We start from the raw sequence: 14388 nt of genomic DNA, 5'->3' as shown, positions 1-14388 counted from the left end.
TCATGTACACACACAATACATAAACAAACAAACAAACAAATATGATAAAGTTATTTTCAAAAACACAACATGGAGCTCAGGGTGTTAGGAGCTATAGGGTCCCAAGCATGCAAACCAGCTGCCATGTCATTGCTGGGCTTGGCCATGGCCCAGGAGAAAACCCCTCTGACTGATGCTGAGTATGAGACCCTGGAAGGTAGAAGCAGGTCCTGGGGAAGCCCCTAGTCCCTTTCCTGCCTCTAGGATCTCTTCCATGATGAGTTACAATGACCACAAATCAACGAAAGCCACATATATGATGAGTTGAGGTCTTGTAGACAGGAGTCTAGGATGACTCTGCTCTGGGTGCTGCCCGCCCTTCCTAGGAACCTGGGGTATTCTACCTATAAGCGCACTGAGGCTGTTGAGGTTCTGTCTCCAGGGTAATGGGACCAAAGTCTCCTGCTACTTGTACAGAAGCCAAGCCTTCAACAAGACCCAATTCCTCCTCATGCTTGTCATGGTCTTCTTCCAACAGGACAGGCAAGTTCACTCCCAGGACAGGCAAGTTCACTCCCATGGAATGTCCCTTCTACCACAGTTTCTTTTTTGTTTTGTTTGTCTTTTGGTTTTTTTGAGATAGGGTTTCTCTCTGTATCCCTGAGTTGTCCTAGAACTTCAGCTGTAGACCAGGCTGTCTTTGAACTCAAAGATTTGCCTGTCTCTGCCGCCTGAGAGCTAGGATTAACCTAGTTCAGACACACATTTTAAATTCTGCTCTTTCTGCCTTCTGCTCTGCTTCAAAGGACCCCTGTAGTTATACTGGGACCTCCCAAATACTCCATATTAATCACATTTAAATGATTATTATTGAATGTATATGTGCATGATATGAAGAGGAAGGTATATGTGCCATGGCTCAAGTGTAGAGGTCGGGACAACTTGGTGGGGTCACTTCTACTCCTGCTTTTGTGTGGGTCCAGGAATTGACCTCAGTGGCCAGGATGGCACAACAAACCTCTTTAGCAGCAGCACCATCTCACTGGTTCTTATACTAATATCTCTTCAAGGCCAGCAGCTCACACCTACAAAATTTATAGAAACACACTGGGGTGATTAATCTTGATGGACAACTTATTGGGATCTAGACTCACCATGAAAACAAAATCTCTGGGTCTGTCTGTGAGGGATTTTCTCAACTGGGTTGACTGGTGGGAGAAGACGTACCCTATGCGGGCAGCACCATCCCATAGATTGGAGTCCAGGATTGCAGTACAAGGAGAAACCGGGCTGAACTTTTCTATGCTTCCTGACCATGACTATTTGCGACCAGCTGCTTCAGCATTTCTTGCTGCCAAGATCTCCCTGCACCAAGGTGAACTGTATCCCTCAAACCTTGAGCCAAAACAACCCTTTACTGCCTTACTACACACAGCAAGAGAAGAGTAACTAATACTTCATCTCAGGGCATCATTATTCAGCTGGTTGAATGCAGCAACAACAGAGATGTCCATCCTCAACTTGCTTGGTCACGCACCAGTGCTGTCTGGCTCAGCCCGAGATGGGCTGCAAATGGCAGGAACTTGTTATGAGGAGAACTAGAAGCTGTCATTGCTTGCTCCATCATCCCTCCAGCTGGAGCCCCACCTTGGTTCTAGCTCATGGCTCAGCCACTGCCCTCCACCAAGATGTGAGCACAGTAGGTCATTCCCTGTCAACCAGAAAGAAAATAAATATAATCCACTATGACCTGCAGGGGGTCTGCTGTGTGCCTGCCTGACTGTGCATATGAACTTGCCTTGTGTCAGCCTAGGCCTTGGGCTTCTTACTTCCTTAAAGAATCATGAGGATTTAAAGAGGCTAGATGACTCACTTGAGGTCACACACAGTGGCATGGAAAATGGAATCAAGGGAGGGGACAAAGGTCCCGTGTCCTTCCTTTCATGAACCCACAGATAGTACCCAAGGACAGCAGTTGGCTCAGCTCTGAGTCATTTTGGCCCCAAAAGTTAGAGACTTAGCTCAGTGTCCTCCGAGCTGGTCAGTTTAAGGGAGATGACTTGTGGCATTAGGTTCCATGTGCTGGGGGCCACCTATCCCCAAACTGCTGTCACCTTTTAATAGATTTCTCGGGGAATGAGTAATTTGTTCCTGATGCTGGCTCTGCACTGGGCAGGAAGTCCCTACAGGCCTGGAAGGCTACTGTGAAATCACTCAAAGGCAACTGCTAGGGGAGGATGGTGGGTCAGCGCTGGCCACTTAGCTCGGCCAGACCGCCAATTACTGCCTGGCCGGCGTCCTGCCGCAGACATGCCCAGGGCCAGGGCTTTGAATACTTGCAGGGAGGCCGGTTTCCAGTAAACAACCCAGGGCGGCAGGCAGATTGACAGCAAGGTTCAGCATGAGGACCAAGGCTGCTCTGCTCTAGCTGGTGAGTGAACAGCACTACAGTCCCCAGGGGTCTCCCCAGTCAAGGGCTCAGGGGCTGCCTGAACTGAGAGCGTCACTCCTGGCTAGACAGTTCCTGCCAAGGCCATTGGGGTTTCTGAACCCTGGCAGATCATTCTTCCAGAGGGCATGTGAGCCTGGGCTGGGTCCTCTTCTCAGCCAGCAGCCTGGGAGCAGGGTGTGGAGGAGGGCACAGCCTCCTTCCTTCTCCCTGGGAAGATAGGTCTAGGGCAGCACACACTGTGGGCTGACTGCCACAATTAGGTAAGATGGCAGGGTATGTCCTCCCAAGAACATATACCAGAGATGTGGGGCTTCTGAATGCCAGAAGATCCTTGCCTTATGGAAATTGGCTGTAAATGCTTTCTGGGAAGAGATGGAAGGTTCTAGATCTCAGCTGAACAATCATCTGCTCAAACTCATCATGCTGTCTTCATTTACACATTTCCCTCTAGGATCACCTGAACCTCTCCTCAAAAGTTAGAGAAGGACCAGGCAGTTGGTGATGCACACCTTAAATCCCAGCACTCAGGAGGCAGAGGCAGACAGATCTCTGTGAGTTCAAGACCTGCCTGGTTTACAAGAGCTAGTTCCAGGACAGCTAGAACTGTCTTGAAAAAAAAAGTTAGGGATGGGAGAAGAAAAATGGAGAATCTGGAGCAGACAGACAGTCGCTCACACACATGAACATGTTCACACACACATTCACACACTTGTAATGCTGTTTCTCAACCTCCGTATGCCACACTCACAGATGTAACACATAATATCCCCCTTTTCTCTCCAACATTGTTGAAGGCAATCATATACATTTTCCTTTGAAAATCTGGGCTTGCTTTCAATTCTTTTCTTTCCTCAGGGAAGCAGCAAAAGAATGTGGCTTCTCTTCGTCCTTGATCTGTGATTAATTTCTTTCCGTGTTCAGGAAGTCAATGGCAAGATAAGAAAGCGGGGGAGGGGCTGCCTAAGCAAGTTGATACCTTGGGCCTGTAACACATTCAGGCAACTAGCTCTGTCCTTGGGGACAGCCCTTAGTGAGTGCTGTGCTGTCTGCCCCATGTCCCCTTCCATCGCTGCCACTCTGCCTGCTCTCATTTTCCCAGTCCTGTGGGTCCTGAGGTGGGGGGTTATTTCTGTGGTTCACATGGCAGAAAGGACCTACTGACTATTACACTCTACTGCTGGATGTGGTTCCCTGGGCCAGGAGGCAAAGAGTTCACACTTGTGGGCTCCCATGGGTTAAGTCTGGGATAACTGAAGACAAAACAGCAACAATGACCATCCAAGAATGGACCTGAAGAGATAGTTCAGGGGGTAAGAATGCTGCCACACTAGCATGAGGGCATCATCTTTAGCATTCATATAAAAAATGGGAAACCACATATGTCTGTAACCCCAGTACTGCAAGGAGAACAGGACGATCACCAGGCTCCCCGGCCACCAGCCTCGCTCCAGGTGCAGTGAGAGCCCCTGTTTTAAAAGACTAAGATAGGAGCTCTAGGGGAAGAACATAACGTCTCCCCTGGCCTCTGAATGCACACACACAGCCTTCGCCTGACCCACAAGACATATATACATACAGCATTGTGCACACACACATGCACACACTGCAGAAATGGATGATAACATACTCAGTAAGAAAAGAAATGATGTAGTCTCTTATGAGCTGCAAAGTAGCAGGGCTATGTGTTTGATGAGGCATTCTCATCAAAGGGTTGGAAAGCTTCAAAATAAAAACACAGGGGGAAGTAACAAATGTTTACAGCATCTGAAAAGAAGTACAGAAGGTTGAAAGGAGGAAAGAAATAAGAGTGAGCTGAAGTTTCTACAGTGAGGAACCTCACCTGGCGACACAGGACATTCAACACTCAAGGGACAGCCACACTTGTCCACCCACACATATTACACAGTCTCATTTCTCCTGTTGCTAAAAATACAAATTTTAATGGTCTCAGATACTCCATTATAAATTATTTAACTATTCTCCCATTGTTTGGTAGTAAAGACATTTCTGGAGTTTCATTATAATATTGCTTTATACTATCAATAATTCTTTTTGCTGTTGTTGTTTGAGACAGGGTTTCTCTGTATAACAGCTCTAGCTGTCTTGGAACTCACCTTGTAGACCAGTCTGGCCTTGAATTTGCAGAGGTCTGCCTGCCTCTGCCTCCTGAGTGCTGGGATTAAAAGCTACATCCAGTTTTGAACCTTGGCATGGGCACCTAGCCCTGCAGCCTTGGCCATGTCTAAGTTTCCACTTGCCCCCACCGTAGAACACACTTTAGTGTTCACTACCCTCAGGCTCAGCAGTTGCCCAGTTCTGTGCACAAGTCTGCTGAAGCTACTTCCTCTCTACAGCCCCAGCTATCCAGTGCTGGGGCTTGGCCTGCAGTGGCACTCCCCTTGATCACTTGTTGAGACTTTCTTCCCTGAACGGAGTTGAGTTCTGTCTCCCTGGGGGTTTCATGAACTTCTGCAGTCCTTACCAGAACCCTCTGATACTTTTGCTTCCTCCTTTATTTATGTGTCTGCTTTTCTTGAAGGCAGAGCCCTATTTCTGCACCTAGCAAAGTACGCAACACAGTGTTGAAGTCTGATGAAGGAATAGCTGAATAAAGAAATAAGTGAAGAACCAGCAAGTTTTGAACCACGGAGAAGGTAATGGGTATTACCTGGGAGTGGGGGACACTGTCTAGGCAGGCCCTGCAAAACTGATAAAGAAACCAGGGCCTTGGGATATGGCTCAGGTGGTAGAGTGCTTGTCTAGCATCTACAAAGTTATGAACACTGCATAAACCAGGTTGTTTTAGCGTTCTACTGATCTGAACAGACACCATTGTAATGGTAAAAATAAAACGCTGAGTGGCGGCAGTGGGCAGCAAGCCAGGAGGGGCAGTGGGTCCCAGGCAGGGAGCCGTACAGCAGGTGAGAGACTTCGGCAGGTTAGCTGGTCCCGCAAGAGACAGAGATGGATAGGCATGCCGTGCAGAGAATGTGGGTATTTATTTAGTGCATTATGGACAGGAAAGGGAAAAGGGGGAAGGGAAGAAGAAGGAAGAGCAGAGAAAGGCAGAGAGGAATGGGGTGGGGGGAGTAGGCGGGACTTTTCTCTTCAAGGGACAGGACAGACCAAGGCAACTCTTATAAAAGGAAACAGATTTTCTTCAGAGGTTTAGTTCATTATCATCATGACAGTGAGCATGCAGGGAACATGACAGCATGCAGGCAGACATGGTGCTGGAGAAATAGCTGAGAATTCAGGCAGGAGGAAGAGAGAGACACTAGGCCTGGCTTCTGTCTTTGAAACTTCAAAGTCCACGCTTAGTGCCGCTTCCTCCAAGAAGGCCACTCCACCTAACCTTTCTCAAGCAGCGCCACACCCTGATGACTGAGCATCCAAATATATAAAGCTATGGGGGCCATTCTTATTCAAACCACCACACAGGTGTAGTGGCTGACATTTGTAAATTCAGTATTTGAGAGGTAGAGGCAAAGGATCAGAAGTTCAAGGTCATCCCCAGCTAAGTAGCAAGTTTGAGGGCAGCCTAGGCTACACGAGAACCTGTCTCACAAACAAACAAATGGAAAAGTGGCCTCAGGATGCCTTTGTCTTTGGGTGGTGCTCTACTTAAATGCTGTGTGTTGCATCTCTGGTTAAATACCTTTCATGGCTCCCCAGTTCTCTCATGAGAGGAACAAGCTTCTTCCTGCATTCCAGGGCCCTGTATGACTGGAGTCTGCCCTGACCATTTGTCTCACTGTATGAGTACAGGCCAGTCCCTGGTCCTTCTAAGCTTCTGACTTAAAAGGTTCACCTGTTGTTCTCTGTCTTGTGGTTAGTGAGAGAGAATCTGTCTCGTTGGAAGTGAGAGAAAGGGGGGGAGGCAGGAAGGAATGGGGATGTAACTTGGGAGGTACTTAACACAGCCTCTGGCATATTGAAAGATTTCAATAAACAAATATCAACCAGTATGACTCAGTCAGGTTGGGAAGTTGGGAAGTCCTCCCATCCTACAGAAGAGGGCTATCCTGATAATTCATTGTCGCCCTTGCAAGGGCTGAACTAGAAGCAAGGAGAGGGTCTCCACCTCTGCTCACCGCCAGCCAGGGCTGGTAAACACAAGGCCCAGCTAGCCTAGTCTGTGCTTATAGTATAATGCATATAGTTCTGTGGATCTCAGGTGGAGGGAATCCACACTTGGAATCATTGTCTTGTCTCTAATTGCCCCCCTCCCACTGGAGCTGGGTTTCTGTGGGCCATGGAGGGCAGCTCGGCACCTGGGTGCTGGGCCAAGGGCCCTGGAGCTTGGAACAGCTGCGCTAATTCATGCAAAGGAAAGCACACAGGTTGCCCTGTCTATTTATAGCTTATTTATGAAGGAAGAAAAACAAGGGCCCAGTTGCCATGGTAACCAGGAGCAACATGGACCACTCTCCCTGCAATGGGAAGATGGCCAAGTCAGCTCTTCTGGGGAGCCCTCTACTGTGTATATCATCATGATGGAGGCTGGGGTGAGCCTTCTGTACCCGCCTCACAATGGGTTCCCAGGCAGTCTGTAGACTGGGTAGGGTGGGGGCTACTGCTCTCTTGGTGCTTGTAAAATCCAGGGACATGTTGGGGTCATGCATATTTGAGTTTCTGCATGGAAGGTGCTGCCTGCTCTCCAAGTCTCCTTGTTCCCTGCTGTTGTTTTAGTGCCTGCCTGCTTCATTCGATGCCTACGGAAGCCTCCAGCTGTGCTCCCATGGGTCCCTTAGACCAGAGAACTGGACATACAGTCTTTACAGCAATACGCCTCAAGGTTATGATCTTGCACAAAGCTTGGCATCAAAGAGGGGCTTAATAAAACCTAAATGAATGAATGAGTGAATGAATGCTTAACAGAGGGAGACTGCAATGTTTTTTATCATTTTGTAGACGAAAAAGTGGAGCTACAAAGTGACCTGCTTGAGATCCCATGGCTGGTAAGCAGCTGAGTGAGGGTAGGCGCTGGGGAGGAGGAAATTCTAGTGGATCCAGGAGCCAGGCTGTAGCTGAGCTGCAGTTGTCAGGGCTGATGGTGAAGATGAGGCTGATTCTTGACTCTGCATTCATCAACAGCACAGGCTTGAACTAAGATCTCACACCCCATGCCTCATCTGTATAGTTGAATAAAAAAGATCCTGGCTTCTCTTAGAGACTGTCAGCCCTGGAAGGTAGACATTGTGCCTGTTTCCAGGTTATCCGGTTTTTTTTTTTTTTTTTGCTTGTTTTGTTTTTGTTTTTTTGTTTTTTGTTTTTTGAGAAAGGGCTTCTCTGCAGCTTTGGAGCCTGTCCTGAAACTAGCTCTTGTAGACTAGGCTGGCCTCGAACTCACAAAAATCTGCCTGCCTCTGCCTCCCAAGTGCTGGGATCAAAGGCATGTGCCACCACTGCCCAGCCCAGGTTGTTTTCCCATTGTCTGTCTGGTGCACTCTTGGTGCCTGAGATGATCCTGAGATCTTGTCTATAGGACAGAGCTGAGGACCTCAAGTCTGCTCACAGTTGTTAGTTGTTACTGTTTGGGAACTGAGACACAGAGAACCTATTGATTTCCCTGAGGTCACACAGCCTCATAGGGCAGAATGATTCAATGATCAGTTAGGCTTGACAGCCAAGGAGTAAGTGGGGCAATGGCCAGGATGAGGATGGGCATTCTGCACTGGGCTGCAGTCCCAGGGAACAGCATCAAAGTTAAACAAGAGAGCTGAGCCGAGCTTTTAGTGCTGAGCCTATCGCTTCATTGACCATGTCCAGAAATACAGCGTCTGATGCCTGATCTGCCTGGACCTGTCACTCCCTGCTGGCCTCTGGCTCAGTCTCTGTCCACTCCCAGGCTTCCTGAAGGCCGCCAGTCGCCCTCTGCTGGGCTCTGCAGACCATCTTCGGAGGCAATGGCACCTCCTCTGGTCAGTCTGGCTGAAAAGTGTCAGTGGCTCTATAGCTCCCCCCAGAACCAACAGAAGGACAGAAACATCTTTTCATTTCCATGCCTCCCTCTGCTGCAGGCTTTGGCCAACTCCCAAAAGCCACGTCTAGAGTCTGGCCTTGTCGTTTCTCATCTATTCCTCTTGCTTATCTCATGAGCTTACACCCCAAGGCTTCTAAAGCAGCCCACTCCACTTACACTCCCACACCAGAGGAACTTGTTCTGGGAATCTTCTCTTCTTTTTGGCTTGTAAACTTGTGATGTGCCTGGCTTCGCTAGGCAGCCATAACAAAATACTTTCAGTGGATGGCATAGGCAACAGAAACGTATTGTCTCTCAGTTCAGGAGTTTGGAAATATAAGCAGCATGACTTTCTTTTGAGGTCTTGCGAGAGAGTCTGGCCCAGCCTCTTGCCTGTTTTCTGGTGGGCGACCTTTGTTTTCCCCAGCTGTGGAAACACCTGTGGTTGTCAACAAACTTCCCCTTTATATAAAGACTCAAACTAGTCTGATTGGAACCTAATCTAGTTTATTTTTAGCACAGGGGGATAGGGCTTAAAAAATAGAATTTATTTTCTTTATTTCAAGAGACCCAGAGATGCAATCAAAGAGAATTTAATCTTTTTTTGCTTGTTCATTTGTTTATTTTTTTCAAGACAGGGTTTCTTTGTGTAGCTCTGGCTGTCTTGTCACTTCATAGACAAGGCTGGCTTTGAACTGAGAGATCCTCCTTCCTCTGCCTCCTTAGTGCTGGGAATAAAGGCATGGACCACCACGTCCAGCGAGAATTTAATATTTAGTGACCATTCATTAAATAGATAGTTATGACTCTGGTTCTGGACACTTGGTATGCCATTTATTCGTCTATCCATCTACAGCGAGAGCCATACCAAGCTCAGAGGTGCTTAGTGAATAATTGCAAATGAATTAATTTCACAGTTATGGAGACTGTCATTTATTGTCTAAGTAAATTTAAAAAACTTTCCTGACTTCCACAAGCCTTAAATTTCCAACAGGAGAAGATTGTGATAAAATGACATAGCACTACATTCTTAATGCTATGTGACACTGTAAACTCCGTGCCCTTCTCCAGTCTTCACAAGTTCTGATTCGTTTTGTTTCTCTGATTTGCCTATTGAACGATACTTCATAAAAATGGAACTGTGCGGGGCTGGGAAGATGGCCAGTGGTTGAAGAACTTACTTTGAAAGCATGAAGACTGGTGTCTGAATCCGCAGGATTCATGGAGATGCTGTCAAGCCAGTGCTCAAAGGGAAGAAAGAGGGATCTTTGGAGTAAGATGGCTAACCACTCGTGTTAGTGAGCTCTGGGTTCAACTGAGACACCATGCCTTAATGAGCAAGGTGGAGAGTAACAGTGGGGAGCACATGCATCAATGCACCCACAGACATGCGAACATGCTTATCACAAGCATGCACATGTATACTACACGTGGGTAGAACTATATAATATGTTTTTTTTTTTTTTTTCAGGCCTGGCCTCACGATTTTATTGTTTTCAAGGTTCATCTCTGATTTAGTAGGTATCATGTTTTCTTCCCTTTTATAGCTGAATACAATTCCACTGTGTAGATATACATTTTGTTTATTTATTCATCCATTGATGATTGTTTGAATTGTTTCCAGATTGGTTTATTCTGAAACTCGCAGCTGTGCACATTTGTGTGAAAGTTTTTGTGAACTTAGGTTTTTAGTTCTTCTGGGTGTGTATCCAGGACAAACAAAAATTGGTTCAAGTTCCAATTCATTTTCCGGAGCTGCTATTTTACACTCTCACCTGTCACATATGAGATTTACAATTTCTCTACATTCTCTCCAGACTTGTGATTTTGAGTGATTCCAGCCATTTTAGTAGGCCCAAAGCAGTATCTCATTGGGAATTTTGGGTTGCATTTCTCATGGCATGGAACATCTTTTCGTGTGTCTGACTTTCTGAGGAAGAGAACGTTCCCCTAGGCAGGAGGAAACTGGAGAGTCGAAGGGACTGGCTCGCCGGCTAGGCTAGGGACCTGGGAGTCAAGCACCTGAACTCTGATTAACGGTAGAAAATGATCGGAGCGTTAGGAGACTTGGTAATTGTGGGGATTTTATCTGACTTAATAAACCCCATCCCTTCGGCTGTCGTCAGTTCCTCCTCCCCAGAACTGGAGGCGATGTACTTGAAACGCCGCCGAGCCTCTCTAGAGAGGGAGAACCCAGAACTCTGTGGTCGCAACGCCAGTTCGAAGTTTGCCCCGCCCTTTCATCCCGTTCGCCCGCGGCGCCGGAAGTATTCTGTTCTTCTTGTTCGCTCCGCCCTCGGCCCGGAAACACTTTCTTGGGAAGATGGCGGCAGTGTCGGTGTTTCAAGCACCAGTTGGAGGGTTTTCCTTTGATAATTGCCGCAGGTGTGTCCATGCCACGGGTAGCGGTCGAGGCGTGGGTGGGAGCTCGGTGCCCCGGGTCGGAGCTGAGCCGTGGCCTGGGCCGGGGACGGGAGGCGACGTGGGGACGGTGCCCGCGACCGTGTGACTCAGGGAATCGGCGCTCCAGTGCGGACTGCTTCCGAGGCCCGTGCGACGCTCTCCATGTGCCAGTCTTAAGGACTTGGTCCTTCCCGATGGCTTTAGGCGGGTCACAGCCCCGATCTGTGACTCTGTGCGGACAGTGCGGATGGTGGGAGGCTCCAGTGAACAGATTGGGGCGAAAGCAGACTGAGTTCCCTCCTAAGCACACTCGGGCCAGTACGGCGCAATTGTAGTCTTGTCCTCCAACACTTCTTTTCTGCGCTTTCCCTCAGGAATGCCGTCTTGGAAGCTGATTTTGCAAAGAAGGGGTTCAAGCTTCCGAAAGCCCGAAAAACTGGCACTACCATCGCGGGGGTGGTCTATAAGGTAAGCCGAGACAGACTAGACCCATGTTAGCAGCTAGGCTACTTGAACTCCTCAGTTTTCAGCTAGATCTGGTAGTGCAAATGTCAGGGTACGTCACAAAAAGGGCTTTCATTAGAAATTGGCTTTTGTCTGTAGGCTTTACGTGTTTGTTTGTATTCTTTACTCATTTTGAAGTTTTTAACATGAAGGCAATTTGCTTTTTCTTAAAGAAAAATGGGTGGAAGCAGGATGCTGTAATGGGAAAAGGTAGAATTTGGGATCAGATGGATTTGTCTAGATGTTTAAGGCATTGATGCTGCTTCCAATCTTGGGCAGTTCATGGCCCGTCTCCCCCCTTTGAGACAGGGTCTTGTTATGTAACCCAGACTGTTCTGGAACAGGCTGCTTTAAACTCGGAGATTCACCAGCTTCTGCTTCCCAAATTCAGGAACTAAGGGATTAACAACAGGCAACGATATGTCCGCAACTTTTTTCACAGAGTTAAGCCTCATTCATTACATGGAGATAAATCCAGAATTTAACTGTAAAGGTCATAAAGACTAATGATTGATGCTGTTACAGGTGAAGAGATCTCACATTCGGGAGACACAGGCAGGCGATTCTCTGTGAGTTTGAGGTCAGCCTGGTGTACAATGTAAATCTGAGGACAGCAAGAGCTACACAGAGACTCTGTCTTGAAAAACCAAAAATTAAAAAAGAAAGAAAGAAATATAATAGACAGAGGTGATTGTTTACTTAATTTTGTCAAGGTATGTGTGGGTGTGCATATGCCAGGGAACGAGCGTTAAGGTCAGAGAACAGCTTGGTGGAGCCCATTCTCACCTTCATGTGGTTCTTGGGGTGGAAATCAGCTTGCTATGCTTACAGTGTTTTTTTCTTTTTTTAATAGGATGGCATAGTTCTTGGAGCAGACACAAGAGCAACTGAAGGGATGGTTGTTGCTGACAAAAACTGTTCAAAAATTCACTTCATATCTCCTAATATTTAGTAAGTATTGATGAATTTGAGCTACTCTGAAATTTTCTAATATGTCAGGACTAAAAATCGACCATAACCACCATCCTCCCTACAGCCTGCTTGAGGTTCAGCCTGTGTTTCTGGACTGGGATTGTGTGTCAGTTGGTAGAGTGCTTAGCTAGCATCTGCAGAGTTCTTGGTTCTGTCAGCAGCACTGCAGAAAGTTTGGAGTGGTGACGCACGCCTGCATTTTAGCCCTGGGGAGGTAGAAGCAGGAGGATCAGGTTAAGGTCTTCTTTGCTATTAGTGAGTTTGAGGCCAGATAACTAAGACTCTTTGTCAAACAAGTAGCTCAAAGCATTCCCACATACTGGTCACTGGTACTCCTCATGGTCAAGTCCTTCTGTTGCTTCAATCTGATTTAGTTGGTAGAAGGTTCTGCCTGCCAGGTGCCTCTCGAATCTATTCCTTCCTATTTTTCCCTCTGCTGAGACCTTATTTCGGTTCTTTTTTCTCATCTGAACAAGCGCAGTTATTTAATTGGAATGTCTGCCTCTGGTTTTGTTTCACAGGTTCTACCATACCTTTGTAAAACACAAAGTTAGCTCACACAAGGGATCTAACACCATTTTTTTGGCTTCTGAGAATACCCACAAACAGTTTTATGCAGACTTTTACATAGATGTATGCACATACCGTCATCAGTAGGATTTTAAAAAATAAAATAAAAACACCCTTTTGTCCTTTCTGCTTTTAGACTGTTGCTGTCCTTCCAAAACCCAGCTCATAAAAACCATTCCTTAACAATTAGAATTCATTGCTCTCGGGGCTGGTGAGGTGGCTCAGCAGGTAATGAAGATTGTCATCAAGCCTGACCATCTGAGTTAGATCCTCTGAATCCACATAGTGGAAGGACAGAACCAAATTCTGAACGATGTTCTCTGACCTCCACATACTTAGATGGCACAAGTCTCTCCTTCTTTCCCTCCCTCCCTTTCCCCCTTCACACACACACACACACACACACACACACTCTCTTTAAATACAGAAAACAAAAGAATTGCTTTGCCCTCCAGCTTTCCATGGCCTGTTGTACCTATGTTATTTTATGGCATTATAAATTTTCTCTTCCATTCCTCTTTCACTTAGTTCTCAATAAATCAAGACTGTCTATAGTGTCAATATTGAATTGTAAAATTTTCACACAGTGCCTTGCTCTTTTGTACACTTTGGATGCATTTGTAGTAGGACTAAAATGTGCACTCTGTTTGAAGCAGAGAAAGGAATGATTTGAAATGTTCCATTGCACCATAGAGGATATATTTACATGCAATTAGGGTATGTGTTCTCAGTTTCATGTTTAAGATTGGTTAGTCAGAGAAATTGCATTGCAGACTACTCAGAGCGACTCTCATGTACCTAAACTTTGTAGAGTTAACCAAGAGGCTCTATTGAGACTGGGTTTCTCTGTGTGTATTCCTGGCTGTCCCAGAACATGTTATATAGACCAGACTGGGCTTGAACTCAAAGAGATCTACCTGCCTTAGCTTTCCAAGTGCTGGGATTAAAGGCATGTACCACCACCACTCAGGGAGGTTCTATTTCTAAGTTAGCCTTCTGATAATGAAATGCCAACTAAATTTCTGTGGTGTTTTTCAGTTGCTGTGGTGCTGGGACAGCTGCAGACACAGACATGACAACCCAGCTTATTTCTTCCAACTTGGAGCTCCACTCTCTCACCACCGGCCGCCTCCCGAGAGTTGTGACTGCTAATCGGATGTTGAAGCAGATGCTTTTCAGGTAGAGCTCCAGGGCGTGTGTCTCTGTGGTAGTTGTCTTTTCTTTTTTTTAAATCTTAGATTTTTAGCACAAGAAAGCCTGGAAATTAGGGCTGAAGTATTTAGAAGAGCACATTTTGTTCCAGAAATCAATTAGCCATTTCTAATTTTGTTTATTTTTCTGTTGTTTTTTAGAGACAGGGTTTCTCCTAGCTTTCCTGAAACTCATTGTGTGACCAGGTTGTTTTTGAACTCACAGAGATCCTCCTGCTTCTGCTTCCCTAGTGCTGGGATTAAAGGTGTTTGCACCACTGCCTGGCTGCCGTTTTTAATTTTTAAAGCATTTGGTAATTAAATGGATTGTGTGGTCTGATGTATATTACAGT

At 46.6% G+C, this 14388-nt stretch overlaps 1 protein-coding gene and 1 long non-coding RNA gene across 2 annotated transcripts in view; both read left to right on the top strand.

Moving 5' to 3' along the window:
- The first annotated feature begins 4795 nt into the window (after window positions 1-4795).
- On the top strand, window positions 4796-7290 carry LOC146890469 (uncharacterized). The gene is made up of 2 exons (XR_014998882.1): window positions 4796-5085; window positions 7124-7290. It is a non-coding gene; the product is annotated as an uncharacterized LOC146890469 (long non-coding RNA).
- Window positions 7291-10622: 3332 nt separating this feature from the next.
- The window catches only part of Psmb7 (proteasome 20S subunit beta 7), a 57340-nt gene continuing 53574 nt past the window's right edge, over window positions 10623-14388 (top strand). The window contains exons 1-4 of the mRNA XM_048429193.2: window positions 10623-10781; window positions 11174-11267; window positions 12157-12254; window positions 13884-14024. Of these exons, the coding sequence (XP_048285150.1) occupies window positions 10720-10781; window positions 11174-11267; window positions 12157-12254; window positions 13884-14024 (395 nt within the window). The 5' untranslated portion in view covers window positions 10623-10719. The remainder of the gene's footprint in view (window positions 10782-11173; window positions 11268-12156; window positions 12255-13883; window positions 14025-14388) is intronic.

The sequence above is a fragment of the Myodes glareolus genome, chromosome 21, assembly GCF_982192425.1.
Source record: "Myodes glareolus chromosome 21, mMyoGla1.1, whole genome shotgun sequence".
Taxonomy (NCBI): domain Eukaryota; kingdom Metazoa; phylum Chordata; class Mammalia; order Rodentia; family Cricetidae; genus Myodes; species Myodes glareolus.
Note: the sequence above shows the minus strand (reverse complement) of the source record. Positions and strands in the feature narration are given on the sequence as shown.